The 18,792-nt window shown below is 34.8% G+C and overlaps 1 protein-coding gene across 4 annotated transcripts in view; it reads right to left on the minus strand.

The window, feature by feature from the left end:
- LOC145662395 (protein nervous wreck-like) overlaps nt 1-18,792 on the minus strand; it is a 554,721-nt gene that overhangs the window by 390,398 nt on the left and 145,531 nt on the right. For all 4 annotated transcript variants that reach the window (XM_081727930.1, XM_081727929.1, XM_081727928.1 and 1 more), the window contains exon 2: nt 12,550-12,647. In XM_081727930.1, coding sequence (XP_081584056.1) covers nt 12,550-12,647 — 98 coding nt within the window. The remainder of the gene's footprint in view (nt 1-12,549; nt 12,648-18,792) is intronic.

Here is an 18,792-nt window from a genome sequence, read left to right on the forward strand (position 1 = left end):
CACCGAAACATATTGAGGTCCTGTACTATGCTTCAATTGGACAATTTCAGTGGACCCCCATTGCCAAAATTTAAGAAGGGTGCCCATGTCTTATGATAAGAAATGAACCCCTGTAATCATAGAATCTCATCAAAGGGGATAAAATGGACCAAAAAACAAACACGTGGTACAACGTTTATATTTTGGCAATTTTTGTACCCCTAAAAGGGAACGATGTGGACCATCCAAATTTATCATGATACATATTGAGGTCCTGTACTATAATACCAAATGTTGAAATTGGGCAATTTCCAAAATTTAAGGGGTGGACCAAGGTACCCCTCCCGGGGTGCACCAATGTACCCATGTCTTATAATAGATAATGGACCCCTATACATGACCATATAATCATATAAGGTAATAGGACCTCATCCAAGGGAATAAAATGAGCCAAAAAACCAAACATGTGGTTGTACTAAAATTTGGCAATTTTGTACCCCTAAAAGGGAACGAGGTGGACCACCCAAATTTATCATAATACATGTTAGGGTCCAATACTATAATACCCAATGTTGAAATTGGGCAATTTCCAAAATTTAAGGGGTGGGCCATGGTACCCTTCCCAAATTTTTCAAGGGGTGCATTAATATACCCATGTCTTATGAAAGGTAATGGACCCCTATACATGACCATATAACCATATAAGGTAATAACATCTCATCAAAGGGGATAAATTGAGCCAAAAACCAAACACGTGGTACAACATATTGCTTACGTTTATATTTTGGCAATTTGGTACCCCTAAAAGGAAACGAGGTGGACCATCCAAATTTATCATAATACATATTAGGGTCCTGTCCTATAATACCAAATGTTGAAATTGGTCAATTTCCAAAATTGAAGGGGTGGGCCAAGGTACCCCTCCCAAATTTCTCAAGGGGTGCACAAATATACCCATGTCTTATGAAAGGTAATGAACCCCTGTATACGCCCATATAACTATATAAGGTAATAACACCTCATCAAAGGGGATAAATTAGGTCAAAAACCCCCCGAAATTTCAATTTTTGGCAATTTTTTACCCATGAAAGGGAACGACATAGACCCCGAATACTGATAGAGGTACATACTATGGTCCTAGGCTACCATACCAAATTTTAGATTTGGCAATTTCCAAAATTTAAGGGGGGTGGTCCTATGTACCCCTGCCAAAATTTAAGGGGTGGGCCAAGGTACCCCTGCCAAAATTTAGAGGGGGTGGTCGTAAGTACCCCTAGGTCATTGACCCCGGGCCAAGGTCATTGACCTTTGACCTATGACGTCACAAAAATTTTTGCTGACTCAGTTCGCCATACGTCGGGGACTACTACTGACTCCATGCAACAGAGGTAAGCATCGACCACTAAGCCAACCGTGCCCTCTGAAAAGCTTTGAGCTAGATATTACTTTCATTGGAATATATGTCAAGAGAATTTAGGCCGATCCGTCATGGACATCGAGAGTTAATGAAGGGGGAAGGTCGAGCATTATAGCCCTCCCACAACATATTTATAATTGTTAAATCCCTTTTCTGACCATCCAAGCTCATCAATATGATTTTATTCATGTGTAAACTGGTAATAAAACTTCTTTGTTATGTTTGTATGTTGTTTTAACTGTACTTAGAGGTAATAGCGTGGATATCAAGGTTGTCTGAATGACAATATAGATAATTATAATCTTTATTTAGAAGTAGTATACGTATGCCACTATTAGGAGTATGTGTGTGTGTATGTGTAGCGCTTTGAGGAGCAAACAAATGCAAAAGATAATGTTAGTTAACAGTTTTTTTCTTTCTTTTTACATAGGACACGTGTCCGGAAAGTAAGTACCGTTTCGTTTGAACATCACCGCAGGAGTGTTGCAACACCGCAGTGTTGGCGCTCCGCACATGCGGGCTAGTTTCACTGTCTCTCCACAGATGCCAGTACTGTTGAGTTGACGAGAGTTTCTTGTGTCCTGTGATTGTTTACAATGTTTGAAACAATTGCTGAACCCGCCGACTGTGAGATTCGTTTTTGAATACAAGGAATGTTATGACGGCCGAAATTCATTGTCAAATAGTAGAGACTTACGGTGAAAATGCAATGAGTGATGGAATTGTGCGAAAGTGGATGAGGCAGTACAATGAAGGACGGACAATCACCACGACGAACCGCGAAGTGGGTGGCCTCCTGTTGTGATTTGATGAGTTGGTGAGGAAAGTGGATGAGAAAATTTGTGAGAATAGCCGGTATACAATGGCAATGCTTTCAGGTGAATTTTCTCAAGTTTCGAGAACTGTTTTGCATGGGATTGTTACCGACCATTTAGGTTATGATTGTTTTCACTGGCGGCGGATGTTTATTTGAGGAAGGTTTGGAGAAGTTGGTTAGCTACTATTATGACAAGTATTTGAACATTGGTGGAAACCATGTCAAAAAATAGTTTAAAGTGTGGTCTTTCATGTAAAAATAAATTTAGCTTGAACAAACCTGTTTTAGTATTTGTTTTTGTTTTCAAAATCGTACTTACTTACCGGACATGTCTCGTATATAGAAAACAAATAAACTATCTCTTTTAGTAAAAGAAAAATATATCAATTATATTACTGGAAACGAAGACATACTTTTCAACGCCATAAAAATGTATTTTTCCTATTTTTTCCCCCTAAAACTACGCATGAGAAGTTACCTCCAAGCGTCTCAACTTGTTAAGTTGTATGAGTTCTATCGTTGCGAGTGTGTCTCATTTTTGCACTTCTTTGTTGTTGTATGATAACAATATTGTAGAATTAGCCTTCTTTAGAAAGACAAGGCACAGCTAGGAAAAGTAATTTAGACTTCATATTCAACAAAGATCAAGGGAGAAGTATTATAGGCAACCAACATTTCATTGCTACTGCGCCGGTTGCATAGGCGCTAGGGGATGTCATAGAGTTTAAACTAAATCCAGTCATCGTTACTATTGAAGGTATTAACGGATTGACTTCATTAATGAACCTGGCCGAGTTAATCGATCTAGCAATTTATTGCAAAATATAAATAAAAATTACATTTGTTCAACAGTTATCATGTTGAGTAACGAATACTTGCAGCACAATCTTGTAAGTACTACTGCGTTGTAATAATAATGATAATAATAATAATAATAATAATAATAATAATAATAATAATAATAATAATAATAATAATAATAATAATAATAATAATAATAATAATAATAATAATAATAAAGTACACAGAATCACTATAGTCTGCATTGAATTTTACAACTCTGGGGCTGAGAGGTAAACTATGCCAAGTTACTTTTTGGCCGAAACTGAGTTATTTTTTCTCTTACTTACATTAGTACAAGGGACACTAGAAACGTTTTGAGATGTGGACAACTGGAACGCAGGAAGTGAACAATTTTTCCGTCAATAAACAATCGACGCAGTTCAACAAAATATTGTCTCGAAAACACTTTTACGCTTCTCCTGTAAAATTAATATTTAATGTCTTATACTACTTTACTTCTCAGCCTCAGAACCAAAGTAATTACGAAAAAAAATTTAATGCAAAAGAAAGCTAAATTCATTAAATTTAGATGGTAATCGGGACATAAAATCTGTGTTATTCAAGGCAAATCTTAGAGAGTCCAGACCCCACAATGATGTTTATCGCTTGTAAAATGAACATGGATACGAAAGAAAAAAAAACATCTAAAGTTTCATTCCGATTTGTTCTTATTGTACAGAAATTTATGATCGCCCTACCTTAAACGAGACTGAAGATTCTGAATGTTCCGAAAAAGGTATATTTTACTACGTATTTATTTACTTATACATATTTCTTGGTATTTCCGGTATCTTGACCTTAAGTCTGCCACGAATGATAGATGACGACCCTCGGCAGCGAACACGGTATCCAGGGAAGAAGAAAGGAATGAAGGAAGGGGTCTAGGACCTGTGCGTTAGATACAATCCCGACATTTGTCTAGTGTGAATGAGGGAAAACCAAGGAAGAAACCTCAATTAGTATGGCTAGTCTGCAAAAATTTTACACCTTTTCGATCGAGTGTCCCCACCTGAAACCAATCGCGGGACCGCTCGCACCAAAGAAGAAAACGATATTTTAATAATATATTTATCAAGTCTGGGAGTGTCACCATGAACAATAACACAAAAGATCTATAGAGTTAATTAAAAAAAACGAAGTGATCTCAAAACATGAGCAATACTCAACAACATCCCAATAACGTGAATTTGTATTGGACAATATCGTGTCCCTGGATTCTCTTGTTTCCCCACAAATTCTCATCCCATCAATTATATTAAATAATTATCGACTTTCCTTTAGCATCCGTCTTTCTTATCCTACAGGACATAATCTTCATCGTGGGATGTATAACTAAGGTTGCCAACTCTAAAAAATAAAATTACCAGCACTTGCTCATTATCCTCAAAGTAGATGAAGAAACAATATATTTTAAACGTTAAAATATAGAGTTGAGCCTTAAAAAGAGTCTGCCGGTAAAATACCGACCAGTTGGAAATCCTACGTGCAACTAGAAATTTTATTTACAACATTTAAAATATGGACTAATAAATCCTTTATAGAAAATACAAAGAATTAATATTTATCAAATTCTGAGATTTTTTAAAAAAATGTTAACAATCAGCAGATACAGCTCAGAGACTATTTTTTACTTTATCTTTAACAACAACAAGAACAATGGAAAAAATTTGGAAACGTATCGGCCCAGGGCCTGTTTAGTAGGTGCAATCTCGGCATTTGTCTTGTAGGACTGAGGCAAATCTTAGAAAACCACGGTCGGATGGTCGTCAGCAGGAATCGAACGCACGACAATACTAAAAACAAGGATCAAACTGACTTTTCTTTAATAAAAATGATGTGATCTTTGAAGATAAACTTTCTTCTTCTTCATGGGTCAGAAGTATTTTAATTAGTTTCAAGCACTTTTTCATTCTTTCCTGTCCTAAGCTAGACTTTTCATTTCCTTGCATTTTTTCCCCGCGCATCTTCTTTTATTTAGTCCGTATATGCAATCGCATTCTTTCTGTGCGTATTTTTCCTTCTGCTGTCTGGCTGGTTATAGTTCCAACGTCGAAACGTTAAGTGCAATACTTACATATACTATAAGCAAGTATTGAAATAATATTGTTAGTCTTTTATCTGTGCTATAATGTTTCTTTTACCATTATTGGAGCAAAACAAATTTTACATATATATCAGCTATCTTAAATGATTATCTAGACATAAGCCGATAAAAATTGCTTGTTTTTCATTAATGAAAACTTTTTTTTTTACTTTTTAAAAAAAACTAATGAAAATGCATTTAACTTGTGTCAGTTATTACGTTCTGATATCGACTTGATGACAAGGGAAACATGGCTTAAAACTAATTGTTATTTCGCGCAAATGAGATTAAATCAAATTATGTTTTCATATCAGACTTCAAAAAACAAACGCTCTTTGCATAACCAATTGACTGCAAAATTGACCTTCCTTCGCTTTATTCCTGTATGGTGTTGTCAGTATATGCTTTCAAAGTTAAAATATTTTATAGTAAAGCTTTTACAAGAGATTTGTAATTATGTAAAATAAGTCTTATAATGACATGATTTTCAACGAACTTAAAAAGTTCGTTACTTAATTCTCTCTCTCTCTTTCTCTCTCTCTCTCTTTCTCTCTCTCTCTCTCTCTGTGTGTGTGTGTGTGTGTGTGTGTGTGTGTGTGTGTGTGTGCTATTTACGAATTTCTCAATTTTGAGCCGTCCATTCGATAGAGCATCAAAAACTATCTCAAAGAAGTGATGGAAAGTTTCGCGTCATTCTTACCGTTTCCGAGATATTGGCCAAAAATGTTCCGATTTCGGAAGATTGAAGAAGCCATGTCTAAGCACCGTAAGTCATAGAGAGAGATCAAGGATGGTAAACATTTTGGTGCCAAATAGTAATCGCTGGACATTGGTTAACTGGCCACCGTTCCTCAGATATTGGCCAAAAAAAGTTTCGATTTCGGGAGATATAAGGACACATATCTCGGGAACAGTAAGTCATATAGGGATGATGTTTTGCGAATTTTTCAATTTTGAGCCCTCTATTTTGAGCATGTGTTTTCGTGAAACAGCATATCGTAGAATGTTTTAACGCAATTCTTAAACAAAACACTTGGGGAAAATTTAGTAATCATGAAAATTATAAATGGACAGATATATTACAAGAATTGTTTGATGAGTATAATAATAAAGTACATAAAGCAATTGGTATAAGGCCTGTAGAAGTTAATAAGAAAAGTTAATTCTTTTTAAGTTCATTCTGGCAATGCTCTTGGGGAGCATTCTCGATTGATTTATACTTGAAAATGATATAAAACTTCATAACATGGATTTAAAAGATAAATATTGTGGAATGTGTTTACGCATACTTATTTGGATGACTTATTTGTTTGAAAAGTATACTTTTCCGGAGGTCTCATATAAATTTCAACAGGTTGTAATAAGAGTCTTTGGAGTTAGACAATGGAACACCTCAACGGGTTTCAAGTGTTGTAATGTCCCTCGATCCCTTTCCGAAAGGACTCAACTCTGAAAACTATAATATTAAAAAAATGAAAAAAAGAAAGGAATCTTTTCCCCACAAGACCAGGGACTCGTATCCGCTTAGGTTATCGCAAGCTATAGTTAAATATTCCAGATGCAAGACTCTTAATATTAACCAAGTTTTTTGAAGTTTGGTATGAAAATCAAAGTTAATTCTTCAACTAATAACACTTTTATTTATTTACAATTAATAAATTTGCTAATAACAACAATAGACTAGACAATTAAATACAAGATTTTAAATGAATAATTTAATTATTAAAGTCTTTCAACAAGACTAATTTGTCTTTCGAGAAACAATTTTAAATAAATCAGATTATCGTTCACACTTCTTCAACACCCTTAATCGTTAATGAACCGAATTCATTGTGTACATGTTCACAAATAACATCAACATAAGTGTAAACAATTTTGATTATTCGTTTTTAGTGTCAAGGAGTATACTTTCTGTCAGGTTTTGTATAAATTTTATAAAGGATCCGATTCCATTCCCTGAAGCGAGACTATGAAACTCTTCAATAGCTGATGGTGCTAAATCAATGTGTATATTCACGTATAATTGCGTAACACATAGACCGTAGTTAGTTTTTTACCTTTAGTTTAGGTATGTAACTACCTAAATAAACTACTGCGGTAACGAAAAAGTAGAAAAAATTAAATAAACTTAAAACAAAAATAATCAACTTAAAAAATGCACCCAAAAGCAGAAAATAAAAATGTTTGGCAAGAAAATAAGTGTTAACCGACTTCAACAAAAGAGCTAAAATGCAGAAAATAACAAGAGCTCTTTAAACAGCAGAAAATAATTTATTACTATTATTTATAAATGTTTTTGAAGTCTATGGAAAACCACGAAAATTCATAATAATAATAAAAAAGTTCAATCATATCTAAGAGTCGTCAATTAAAGTATCACACATGAGAGACTACACCGTAAATATTTTCCGGAAAAACGGCTGATGCCACATTATAAGGATGTTATTAAAATCTATTTATGACATGAACAAAACTACTTTCTCGGTATTCGAGAAAGAGCCGCGGTGGCTTAGTGGTAGAGCGTTCACCTCTGGTGCTTGGAGTCCCGGGTTCGATCCCAGTCCCCGCCAAGTGAACTTTGTGGCGGACAAATACCGTGTGCATGGGTTTCCTTGGGGTTCTCCCGTTTCCTCCCACGTTCTTCATTCTACCATTTCATTCATTACTCATCATCACCATCTCCTTTAGCCTAACCGGCATAACCGTGGAACGTAAAACTCAAAGATTTCATTTTTCATTTTTGGTATTCGAGAAAATCGTCCAGAAAAAAATATCACCCCAAAAGTAAATTACCCCTTATGAGTCTTTTAATAGGAAACTATTTAAGTTACAATGTAGTCGTAATAGTAAAATACATATTTTTGAAACATGAACAAAATCGAATTATTGTGAAGTATTATCGTGTATCAGGAGCGTACCCAGAAATGTTTGTTGGGAGGGGTCCAAAATTTTAAGATGTCTAATTCTATAAGACACTATGTCCGGTACCAATATTGTTCTCCTCCCGAAAAGATAATAAGTAATTGTTAAGTACTGCCCTTTATCTATATTCTCAGAAATAAATTATGAAACTTTATTTTTTTTAAAGTGTAAAATAAAATCTTAATGTTACATCACACACTTTTTCTCATAAGCAAATATAAGTTTATTACGAAAATATGAGATATGTGTCAAGTTAAGAAGTTTTTTGAAGGGAAGTGCGGATCTGGTTCCCCCTCCTCCGTGTGGGTGCATCTCTGTACTATATAGGCTGTTGGTTTCCTTGTTATGGGTCACCAGATCTTGGGTTTGGACTTAGTGAGATCTTCGGATAAAAGAACGAATTCAACCACACTCATACGATGTGAATCACACTTGGCATAGTGGTACAACTTGACTTGTAATTTTTGGGGACGGGGGAATTTAATACCCGACGATTATGTACTAAGTCTAAGGGAGAAGGTGGTGATGATGAGAAGGAACGGAGTGGTTAAATAAAGAAAGCAGGAGAACAGAGGAGAACCTGCTACAAAACCAACATGCTCGGTGTTTGTTCACTACCAAGTTCACTTGTCGCGAGCTGGGATTAAACCAAGGGACCCACACACCAAATATAAAAGTTCTATCACTGAGTCACCGCGGCCACTCTGACCTGCTATTCAAGATTAGAAGGTATTATGATGTGCAGGCTTTTGGTTTCCGAGTCAAGGCCATTTTTGGTATTTGGATTTGGTCACATTTTCGAAGAAACAAACGAACATAAGGTCAACCGAACTCACCTGGTCTCGGGTAGCTTAAGAGGCATAATCATTGCTTAATTAAAATACCGCTAATTTTATAGTAATTATGTGATATCTCCCGCTAGATAAAATATAATCGACATGTGGAACAAGAGCGCGCTAGACAATATTATGCTGCATGAGGTACACTTATCACGAGTCGTCTAGTAGCTTTCCGTTTGCCGTCATTTAGAAACGCGAAAATAAATGCCGATTTTCTAAATGGCTGTAAATCGAAACCAGATAAGTAAGTCGTGATAATGGTATCACATGTAAAATAATATTGTCCAGCGAGCTCTTGTTCCACTTTTCGATTATCTTTTATCTATTTGAAGATATCATATAATTACTATAAAATTAGCAGTATTTTAATTTCGTCGCGATGGGGCTTCTTAGGAATCTAAATTTAAGCTTTGAAATTAAACTGAAAATCTCATAAGCTCTGCAACCCACATCTCTCTGGTGTCGAAGAAGTTGTATAACTACATGTTAAGGCATTTTATGCTTTGTATTCTTGCAAAATAGTCGAGATCTTACTAACTTTATGGTCCAAATTCGCCATAGGTGTTTTTAATATTGTATGTTAAGAATTTGTACATTTACTTTTAGGAGTGTCTAGCACATCTACTAGCAGAATGAGATCGTGATATTTAACTTATATTTCGTAGACCACTAGGCAGACCTAGGCACAGATGGGAGGACAATACTAACATGGATTCGCAGAAATAGTAATACAAAGTAGAAACTGGGTACAGTTTACTAAGATAAGAAATCAATGTAATATTGTTGTGAACGTGGCATTGAGTTTCTGGAATTCAAAGCCTGTCGAGTTAGTTAGTTAGATTTTTGCTGACTAAAACAGTACTTCCTGCAGCATGAGTTACAACCCATGAATAGGTATGGCTAGACAGAAAGATTTTATGCGGTGATATATGATTAGCATCCTAGCTTTCTTCTCATTTGCAAGATAGGGAAGTGGCATGCTCCTGTAATCTAGCTCTCTTGAAGGCGAAACAGTGTGAGGTGGAATGGCCTATTCAGCTCTCTTGAAGGCGAAACAGTGTGAGGGGGAATGGCCTATTCAGCTCTCTTGGAGGCGAAATAGTGTGAGGAAAATGGCCTATCCAACACTCTTCGAGACGAGATAGTGTACGTCGAAATAGCCTATCCAGCCCTCTTGGAGGCGAAATAGTGTGAGAGGGAATGGCCTATCCAGTTCTCTTGGAGGCGAGATAGTGTGAGGGTTAATGTCCTATATAGCTCTCTTGGTGGCGAAATAGTGTGAGAGGGAATGGATTATCAAGTTCTATTGGAGGCGAAATAGTGCGATGGGAATATCCTATCCAGCTCTACAGAATGGAAGCGAGATGTGTACGGCGAAATAGCCTATCCAGCTCTCTTAGAGGCGAGATAGTGTGATGGTCTATTCAGTTCTCTTGGAGGAAAGATACAAGTGAAAACGGCCCATACTGCAATAGTTGATCTTGCATAAGGGTCTCTGTACCTGTCAATTAGAGTTCAAATCAGAGGAGTCATTTGCGGAGAACAAGGGGCAACTGCCCTCTGATTTTAAGAAACGCATATATTTTTAAAAATTGTATACTAATCTACTACTGAACAAACATGAAATTCTTGTTTGCGGACAATCTTGCCCCGCTCCCTTGTGAAATCTGAAGTGACTCTACTAATTCAAACCCTTGTTATGGTTGAGAGTCTACGTTAATAGTAAGTCCTGTCTTCATAACATCGGTGCAGAATAAGGATACAAAACAAAACTCAAAAGTGAGTTATAACAATTCAGACCCAACCTTAGTATTTCTTAATTTACATAGCTTCACAAATGTCCTCACGATGATTTCAACGCACGTGTGCTAAACACTCGATACTATAAAAGCACTGCATATTATTGTTCAAAAATTCTTATCCATACACTTTCCTTTAAAAGGCTATATTTAGACATTAACATATAGGAAATTCTAACACTTTGGCTCTTAATGAAGGTCTCCATTGGCCAAAGAAAATTCTAACAGTTTGGCTCTTAATAAAAATCCCAGTTGGCCAAAGAAAATTCCAACATTTTGATTTTTAATAAAGATCCCAGTTGGCCAAAGAAAATTCCAACACTTTGGCTCTTAATAAAGGTCCTAGTTGGCCAAAGAAAATTCCAACACTTTGGCTCTTAATAAAGGTCCTAGTTGGCCAAAGAAAATTCCAACACTTTGGCTCTTAATAAAGGTCGTAGTTGGCCAAAGAAAATTCCAACACTTTGGCTCTTAATAAAAGTCCTAGTTGGCCAAAGAAAATTCCAACACTTTGGCTCTTAATAAAAATCCCAGTTGGCCAAAAAAAATTCCAACACTTTGGCTCTTAATTACGATTCCAGTTGGCCAAAGAAAATTCCAACACTTTGGCTCTTAATAAAAATCCCAGTTGGCCAAAGAAAATTCCAACACTTTGGCCCTTAATAAAAATCCCAGTTGGCCAAAGAAAATTCCAACACTTTGGCTCTTAATTAAGATTCCAGTTGGCCAAAGAAAATCTAACACTTTGGCCCCTAGTAAAGATCCCAGTTGGCCAAAGAAAATCAATCTTTATTTGGCTTAATTTCAATTTTAAGCGTCAATCACAGAACCACCGTGCCTCTAAGAGGAATTTGAGTCAGTAAGAGTCAATGCAATAGAAAGTCTATATATCAAAAGTCTAATTCAACAAAATGTCAATGCAGTAAGAATGCAATACAACAAAATTTAAATATAACAAGTATTCAATGAAATATGAATTCAATTTAAGCATAGTTAATTACAAAAGAATTGAAAACAATAAGAATACAACAAAAAATAAATATATAAAAAGAATTAAAGGCAATAAAAATTCAATGCAGTAAGAATTCAACATAACAAGAATTTATGGCAATATGGATTCAACTTAGTAGTAATTCAATATAACAAGTCAATTCAACAAGAATTCAAGGCAATCAGAATGCAATGCAACAAAATCTAAATATAACAAATGTTAACTATAACAAGAATTTAAGGTAATATAGATTCAATGTAGAAGAAATTCAATATAACAAAAATTAAGTTCAATAGAAATTCAAGGCAATTAGAATGCAATGCAACAAACATTAAATGCATGATATATATTAAATATAACAATAATTTAAGACAATAATGATTCAATGAAGTAATTCAATACAACAAAAATTCAATTAAACAAAATGCAATTCAACAAGAATTCAAGGTAGGTAGAATGCAATGCAACAAAAATTAAACACAACAAGGATTCAATATTGAAAGTTCAATTTAACCAAATTTCAATTCAATAAGGATTCCGTATAACTAAATTCAATACAGAAAGAACTGCAGAAAATAAAAATTGAACACAACAACAATTCAATTACAAATGAACCTCCTGGTTCACTGAATACAGAAAAGTACATGATGAGTGGATTTCTTTTTAGAAGAGTACATTTCGATTTTTTGTACAAAAAATGTTAAAATAATTTGAAGTTTTGAAAATTATCCCGGGAAAATATACTTAACATTTCATGTCGAAATCTTTATAAATTTTAAAAATTATTATCTACAATATGTTACATGATTGAAAATATACATAGTTTTTTACATTAAAATTAAAATATATGTATACTAACCGTATATCTTCGAGGAGATCACACTCATTCTGGTTTTTGGAATGGAGTTTAGAAATTTGTTCGGTGTGAAGTGTTTTCAAGAATTTCGCGTAATTTCCCTGAAAATAAATAGAACAAGAAACAATTAGACACAGTAAGTATTCACAGAAAATATTAAAATTAACGAATATCACAGTTTACCTCATACTTTCGTATTTTGTATTTTTTTAATGATACGATAAGTTTTATTTTACGGTTTGTATAGCCACGAATCTGAATTATTTGTGAATTAATTATTATTCAGAATGGACGATTCCTTATGGCTATATGGCTAGTAAACGTGCCTTTGGTGTGGAAGGTTCGGGTTTGAGTTTTGCGATAAACTGCAGGACCACGTCTCATATAGCTTTGATGTTATAAGTGAAGTCCATAAATATGTCTGAGTACCAAATAGAATCTTATGTAATCAATGAGTTCCGCCAGGTATTATGATAAAAAGAAAGCATTTTCATTTTGTTTATTTGCTTATCAAATGTACTCGCATATGAAGGCTGCCATTGCTTTTTGTTACTGAAGTGTAACCATGATAGATTACCAGAACTTACACATTAATTCCTGTGCAACCAGAAAAATAACAAGTTGCTATGAGAGATTCCTTCACTGATTTAGCAAATAATTTATACTTTATTTAAGGATTTCTTTCATTGTGACAGAAATGGAGTATTTAGTTTCTTTAAGTTTGTTTTGGTGTTTTGTCCAGGATATTGAAGCAGATTCGAAATCAATAATGCGACAACCACACTGACTGTTATTACAAACTTCCATAGGATCCTGGAAGCCGAGGTGATCCAGTGATAGAGTGGTCACTTGTAGTACAAGATATCTCTGGATCGATCGCACCGTCTGCTAAGTGAACTTTGTGGTGAACACCGTGTGCGTGGGAATTCGAGCGAGGATTATTCCATTTCTTCATTCTGTTGTTTTATTCATTCTTATCATTATTCTTAGCCTCGAACCATAATCATGGGATCTTAACTAGAAATTTAACTTCATTTCCGTAAGATCTGACTTTATGTTACCCTCCCACTTTGAGTAAAAATATCAATAATTATCATTTATTATTCAATATTAAACTCCGAATATATTAAACCAATAACTAATTGGTAAACAAAAAACTTATCTCAATGTAAATAAATTGTCATTACTTTTGTAAAATTGCTTTTTTTAGTTACATAAAACTGCTTAGCAAGCATAAAAATAAAAAATACAAAAATAAATTCATTACAGCCTACAAATCCATACAATATTTTCCTTCCGTGCATTTCAATGTTTTCTTACAATGTTATATAACATTTATTTATATTGTATGATTATTATATCAATGTTTTCTTTTATATAATAAAAGTTGAAAAAAGGTTTTTTTCCAATATAATAACCTGTTAGTAAAAAAAATATACTGTCAACATCATCATGATGTTAAAAAATCGAAGCTTTATAAACCCAAGTCAACCCCCCTAAAAAGAGTCAGCAAGGAGAAATGTTACAGTCAGTCAGTCAGCCGGGAGAAACGTTACAAAAGAAAGTCAACCGGAAGAAACAGTACAGCCAGTCAGTCTACCAAAAAAAAAGTATATCATCTAACAAAAAAGAATCATCAAAAAGCCCAACAGCACCATAAAAAGTCAACAAATACCTTAATCCTTTATATTCAATCCTTCCAATCGTTTTCCCCCAACATTGTCTCTTAAGATTTTTCTGATTCACATTTCATTTCTCTAAATCCATAAGCGCCGTTTAATCTCAAATACCTGCTTTCAATCTAAATAATATCCCAAATATTTTTCTTAGCAGCACAGCATTATTGAAACTTAATTTCAATATTTGCAATCGTAAAACTTCTTGTTGGTCACACCAAAAGTATCTTTCCTCCTGTACTGACATTCTATATAGGCTAAGCATTTAGTTTCCTTGTGAGCAACATTTCAGTCCATCTTTGTATCTGGTATGTTTACATTTGACATCTACAGTTTTCTTCCCCACTTTCGACAGCCACAATAGTTCTCAAAATTATCTAAATGTAAGGGTGCAAAATCATAATAGTCGAAGTGGGGGAGACAGTAGTGAAAAAAAAAAAACTCTTCGCACTGGCGTGTTTCGACATGGAGAGTTCATATATATTTGAACATCTACAACCATTAAACCATGTAAGATTAGGGATACCGTTAACCTCCTAGATCAACCATTAGTTAGGTCAACATGTCAAATGTTAATTAGCCCTATATGTGAGTTACTGTAATTAATTTGCAAGCTTCTGACAATAGTATCATTTTATCCACTCCCAGTAAGTTTCAGTAAGTTTTAAATAACTGGGAATTTTCTTCCAAAAATATTAAGTGGAGGAAATTCCTCCTCACTCCTCCAGGATTTCGCACCTTGTAGTAAAGGTTATCATGAACATTTTCTCTCAAAGCATATAGGAAAAATGATAAATTTATGAAATTCAATCACACTAGTAAAACCCTCTATTCAAGGGTCTTCGTATGCTTTTTACCAATTATTATTATTATTATTATTATTATTATTATTATTATTATTATTATTATTATTATTATTATTATTATTATTATTATTGAAAATAACTGAAACAGCAATTAATACAATTTTTGAAAGCAGAATTGAGCAGCATTACTGAAACCTATTAATTATTCCGAATATATTTTATGGAAGTGTACAGATTCTTAAGCAACACCTTCCGTTCACACGTTTATATTGCATGCATCTTCTTCGGTGTTCAAATACGTTCTTAAAAACGGTTTTTGAAAACTCTTCCTGTGTGGCTTACACAAATAATATCTACTGTATCATATATATATATATACAGGGTGGCCCAAAAGTAGGTATACACTCCTGCATTGATCAAGTATAACATTCTAGTTTATGGGTTTATTTGCATCGGCTTTTCCGAGCTTAAGATGTAAGTAAAAATACATTAAGAACAAATAATAAAGAAATTAAGTCTACCTGATGGGTAACAATAAGAAATGATATAAAATGTAATGGGCTGATCAGTACAGTACTGTATATATATATATATACTTGAGCCTTTAATAATCATTATCACTAGCCTGTCTTTTGCTTTTAAATTCAAAGACAAGATTTCATACAAGATAAAAAGAAAGAAAAGTTTCCATTGAAGAGATGTTAAAGGAAAAAAATCTGTTGGAAATGAAGGAAAAAGAGAAAGACAAAAAAATCTTTAAGAAAAAGATAGCTAATGTGGGCGAGGAATGAAATGTTGAGGACATTTCCAGGGCATCTCAAATGAGAGAAAGGGTGGGAAGATAGAAGACAGATGTTTAAAGAAAGAAAAAAAAAGAAAATGAAATAAAAGCAAGATTCTTCCCATTATGTAGGCGGGAGATACATTAAAGAATTTTCTATTTGCTAAAAACGAGAGAAGCGACCTATCGAGGCCTCTTCTTCAGGACGACCGTTTGTGCTATTAAAAGATCTTTTTTTTATTTATTTATTTTCGTAAGGTCACATATCGATCAAAGACATTCTTTGCCAGAATCTTTTCTGATACTCCCACAGTCACACATAAACACAAAGAAAAAAAAAATACTCTGTTTTGGTGCTTCAAACAAGCGACAGCACTAGGGTGTGTAAGCGATTACAAGAAAGTGTTAAATCGAGGAAGAAATTACAAATGAAATCTTTAAGTTTAACGTCCCACGGTTATGCCGGTTAGGCTAAAGGAGACGGTGATAATGAGAGATGAGTGAAATGGTGAATGAAGAAAGTGGGAGGAAACGGGAGAACCCCGAGAAAACCCACGAGCACGGTGTTTGTCCACCACAAAGTCCACACGGCGCGAGCTGGGATCGAACCAGGGACCCCAAGCACCGGAGGTGAACGCTCTACCACTGAGCCACCGCCCCCCCCAATCAAGAAATTACAGAGGAAAATAAAATTAAATATTTCAGTTTAACGTTCCATAATTATATCCTTTAGGCTAAGGGAGACTATGATTAAGGCAAGTGAATGATGATGGAAGAATTCGTGTAATAAGAAAGCGGGAGGAAACGGGAGTGCCCCAAAGTCTCGTCTCGTCTCCATTATCAAAGAATTATTTCTCGCCTGGCCTCGATTTTCGAAAAAAACTTTTCTCGTTCTGTCTCGTTTTGCAAATTTTGTACAAAATTTATCCTCTGATTATTTCTTAATTCCATCTAGATGTTATCAGAAGCCTTGAGCATCATGAGAGATCCACGAACAACATTTTAAACCATATTAATTGTTCCAATGTTTTTAGTGTAATGACTTGCATATCTTTAAATGTTGATCAATACTCTTCAGTATGTTTGTACAATTACTTTATCTTTTTCTTTATGATTTTTAGAGCTCTTTTGTGGCTTAGCGTACTTGCTTTTGGCGTGGGAGATCCGGGTTCGATTCCCGGTGGGAGCTCATGTGGTTTGAAGATCCACGTCTCATATAGGCTCGCTGCTGAAACGGGACGATGAACTCAACTCAAGTCAAGTCAACTCAACTCCCCTCACCTCAACTCAACTCAAACTCATTTTATATTATGAATCATGTAACGCTAGAACAGTGTTTGAGATCTAAGAATTGGGTGAATTAGTGTTGTCCACGAGACTTATGAAATGTCTCGTCTTGTTTCTACTTTCGTCTCGTCTTTGAGACGAGAAACAAGACGAAACGAGAAATTTCTAGTCTCGAGGGCACCACTACTTGTGGTGCGTAGAGTCCCTGGTTCAACTCCAGGTTATATGAGTTTGTGAGTTTATGAAACCGAATTACTCCTGTTACTCATACATTTTATTATAATTTAACGCTTTGATAGTGACTCGTAATTTCCCTTGTAAAAAAAAAAAAATCTGGAATATATGGCACATTCAGTGCATAAGGGAATCAATTCCATTTTTGGTGATTTTGGACATATTCCATCTTTATTATCTCTATCTGAAACTCTTTTCACAGCTTAAAAGATTCATGTCCATATATTGTAACTCTTATAACCTAAAAAAAAAAAAACTTGTATCTTTTCTATGTAGTTAAGCGTACCGCACAAAATACAGGGTAGCCCAAAAGTAGGTATACAATACTAATCAGCTCATTGCATTTTATAACATTTCTTATTATTATCCATCAGGTAGACTTAGTTTCTTTATTATTTGTTCTTAATGTGTTTTTACTTATATCTTAAGCTCGGAAGAGCCGAAGCAAATAAACTCACTTACTAGAACGTTATACTTAATCAATGCAAGGGTGTATACCTACTTTTGGGCCACTCTGTATAAGTTTCGTTTTCTTACAACTTTGGTAATTGTACTTAAATCTTTTGTGCCTACAAACACCGTGTGCGTGGATTTCCTCGGGGTTCTCCCCTTTCCTCCCACTTTCTTCATTCCACCATTTCATTCATTACTCATCATTACCGTCTCCTTTAGCCTACCCGGCATAAGCGTGGGACGTAAAACTCAAAGATTTCATTTTTCATTTTTTTCTTTCTGTGCCCCGAATGCGCAATATGGCCTATCCTGTTTCCCAAATATGGAGAACCTCAAATATTTAAAGAATTAATAAGCACAACTTTTGAGAGGCTCAATAAACAAGATTTGTGTGGTCAATTACGAAACTAACTTACATTAACTTCGTATGTAGGAGAAATTTTCACTACGCGCGTAATATAGCTATTTTTTCTTCTTTTAAATACACATTAAACCAAACATTTATCTTGATTTAGCTAATGGTAAAAGTTTGAAGCACAAACCCACTCTTCAGGACTTCCTTCTCTGAAGATATCAGACAACAATTTTACTCCCTTATCGGGGCAGCCTCGTGTTGATGACGTAGCGACGTCAGGCGAGCCTCGAGAGATTTGTATCCAAGGTTTTGAATGAAATGGATCGAGAGAAAGAGGAGAAATCTGTTCTGGAAATTCTCCGCTTTGGCGAGGATAGCGTGTTCTATTGATTATGATGTTGAATGTTAAGAGAGAAGAGATCAATAGTCCCTTTCCTCCCACTTGCACCATCGCCAAATGGTTCGTTACCACTGACAGTCCGAAGGAGGCAACTTGTCCGTGGATAGGTTTCGCTCTTTTTCTTTCTATCTTTTTTTTTTTTTTTTTTTTTTTTTTTTTTTTTTTTTTTTTGTTGACACATCCATCAAATCGACCGTAACGTTGGTGTCGCGGTTGAATTTATGTCGTAAAACGTGATAGGAGCGCAGGAGGGA

Source organism: Thermobia domestica, chromosome 10, assembly GCF_964235325.1.
Source record: "Thermobia domestica chromosome 10, izTheDome1.hap1.1, whole genome shotgun sequence".
NCBI lineage: Eukaryota > Metazoa > Arthropoda > Insecta > Zygentoma > Lepismatidae > Thermobia > Thermobia domestica.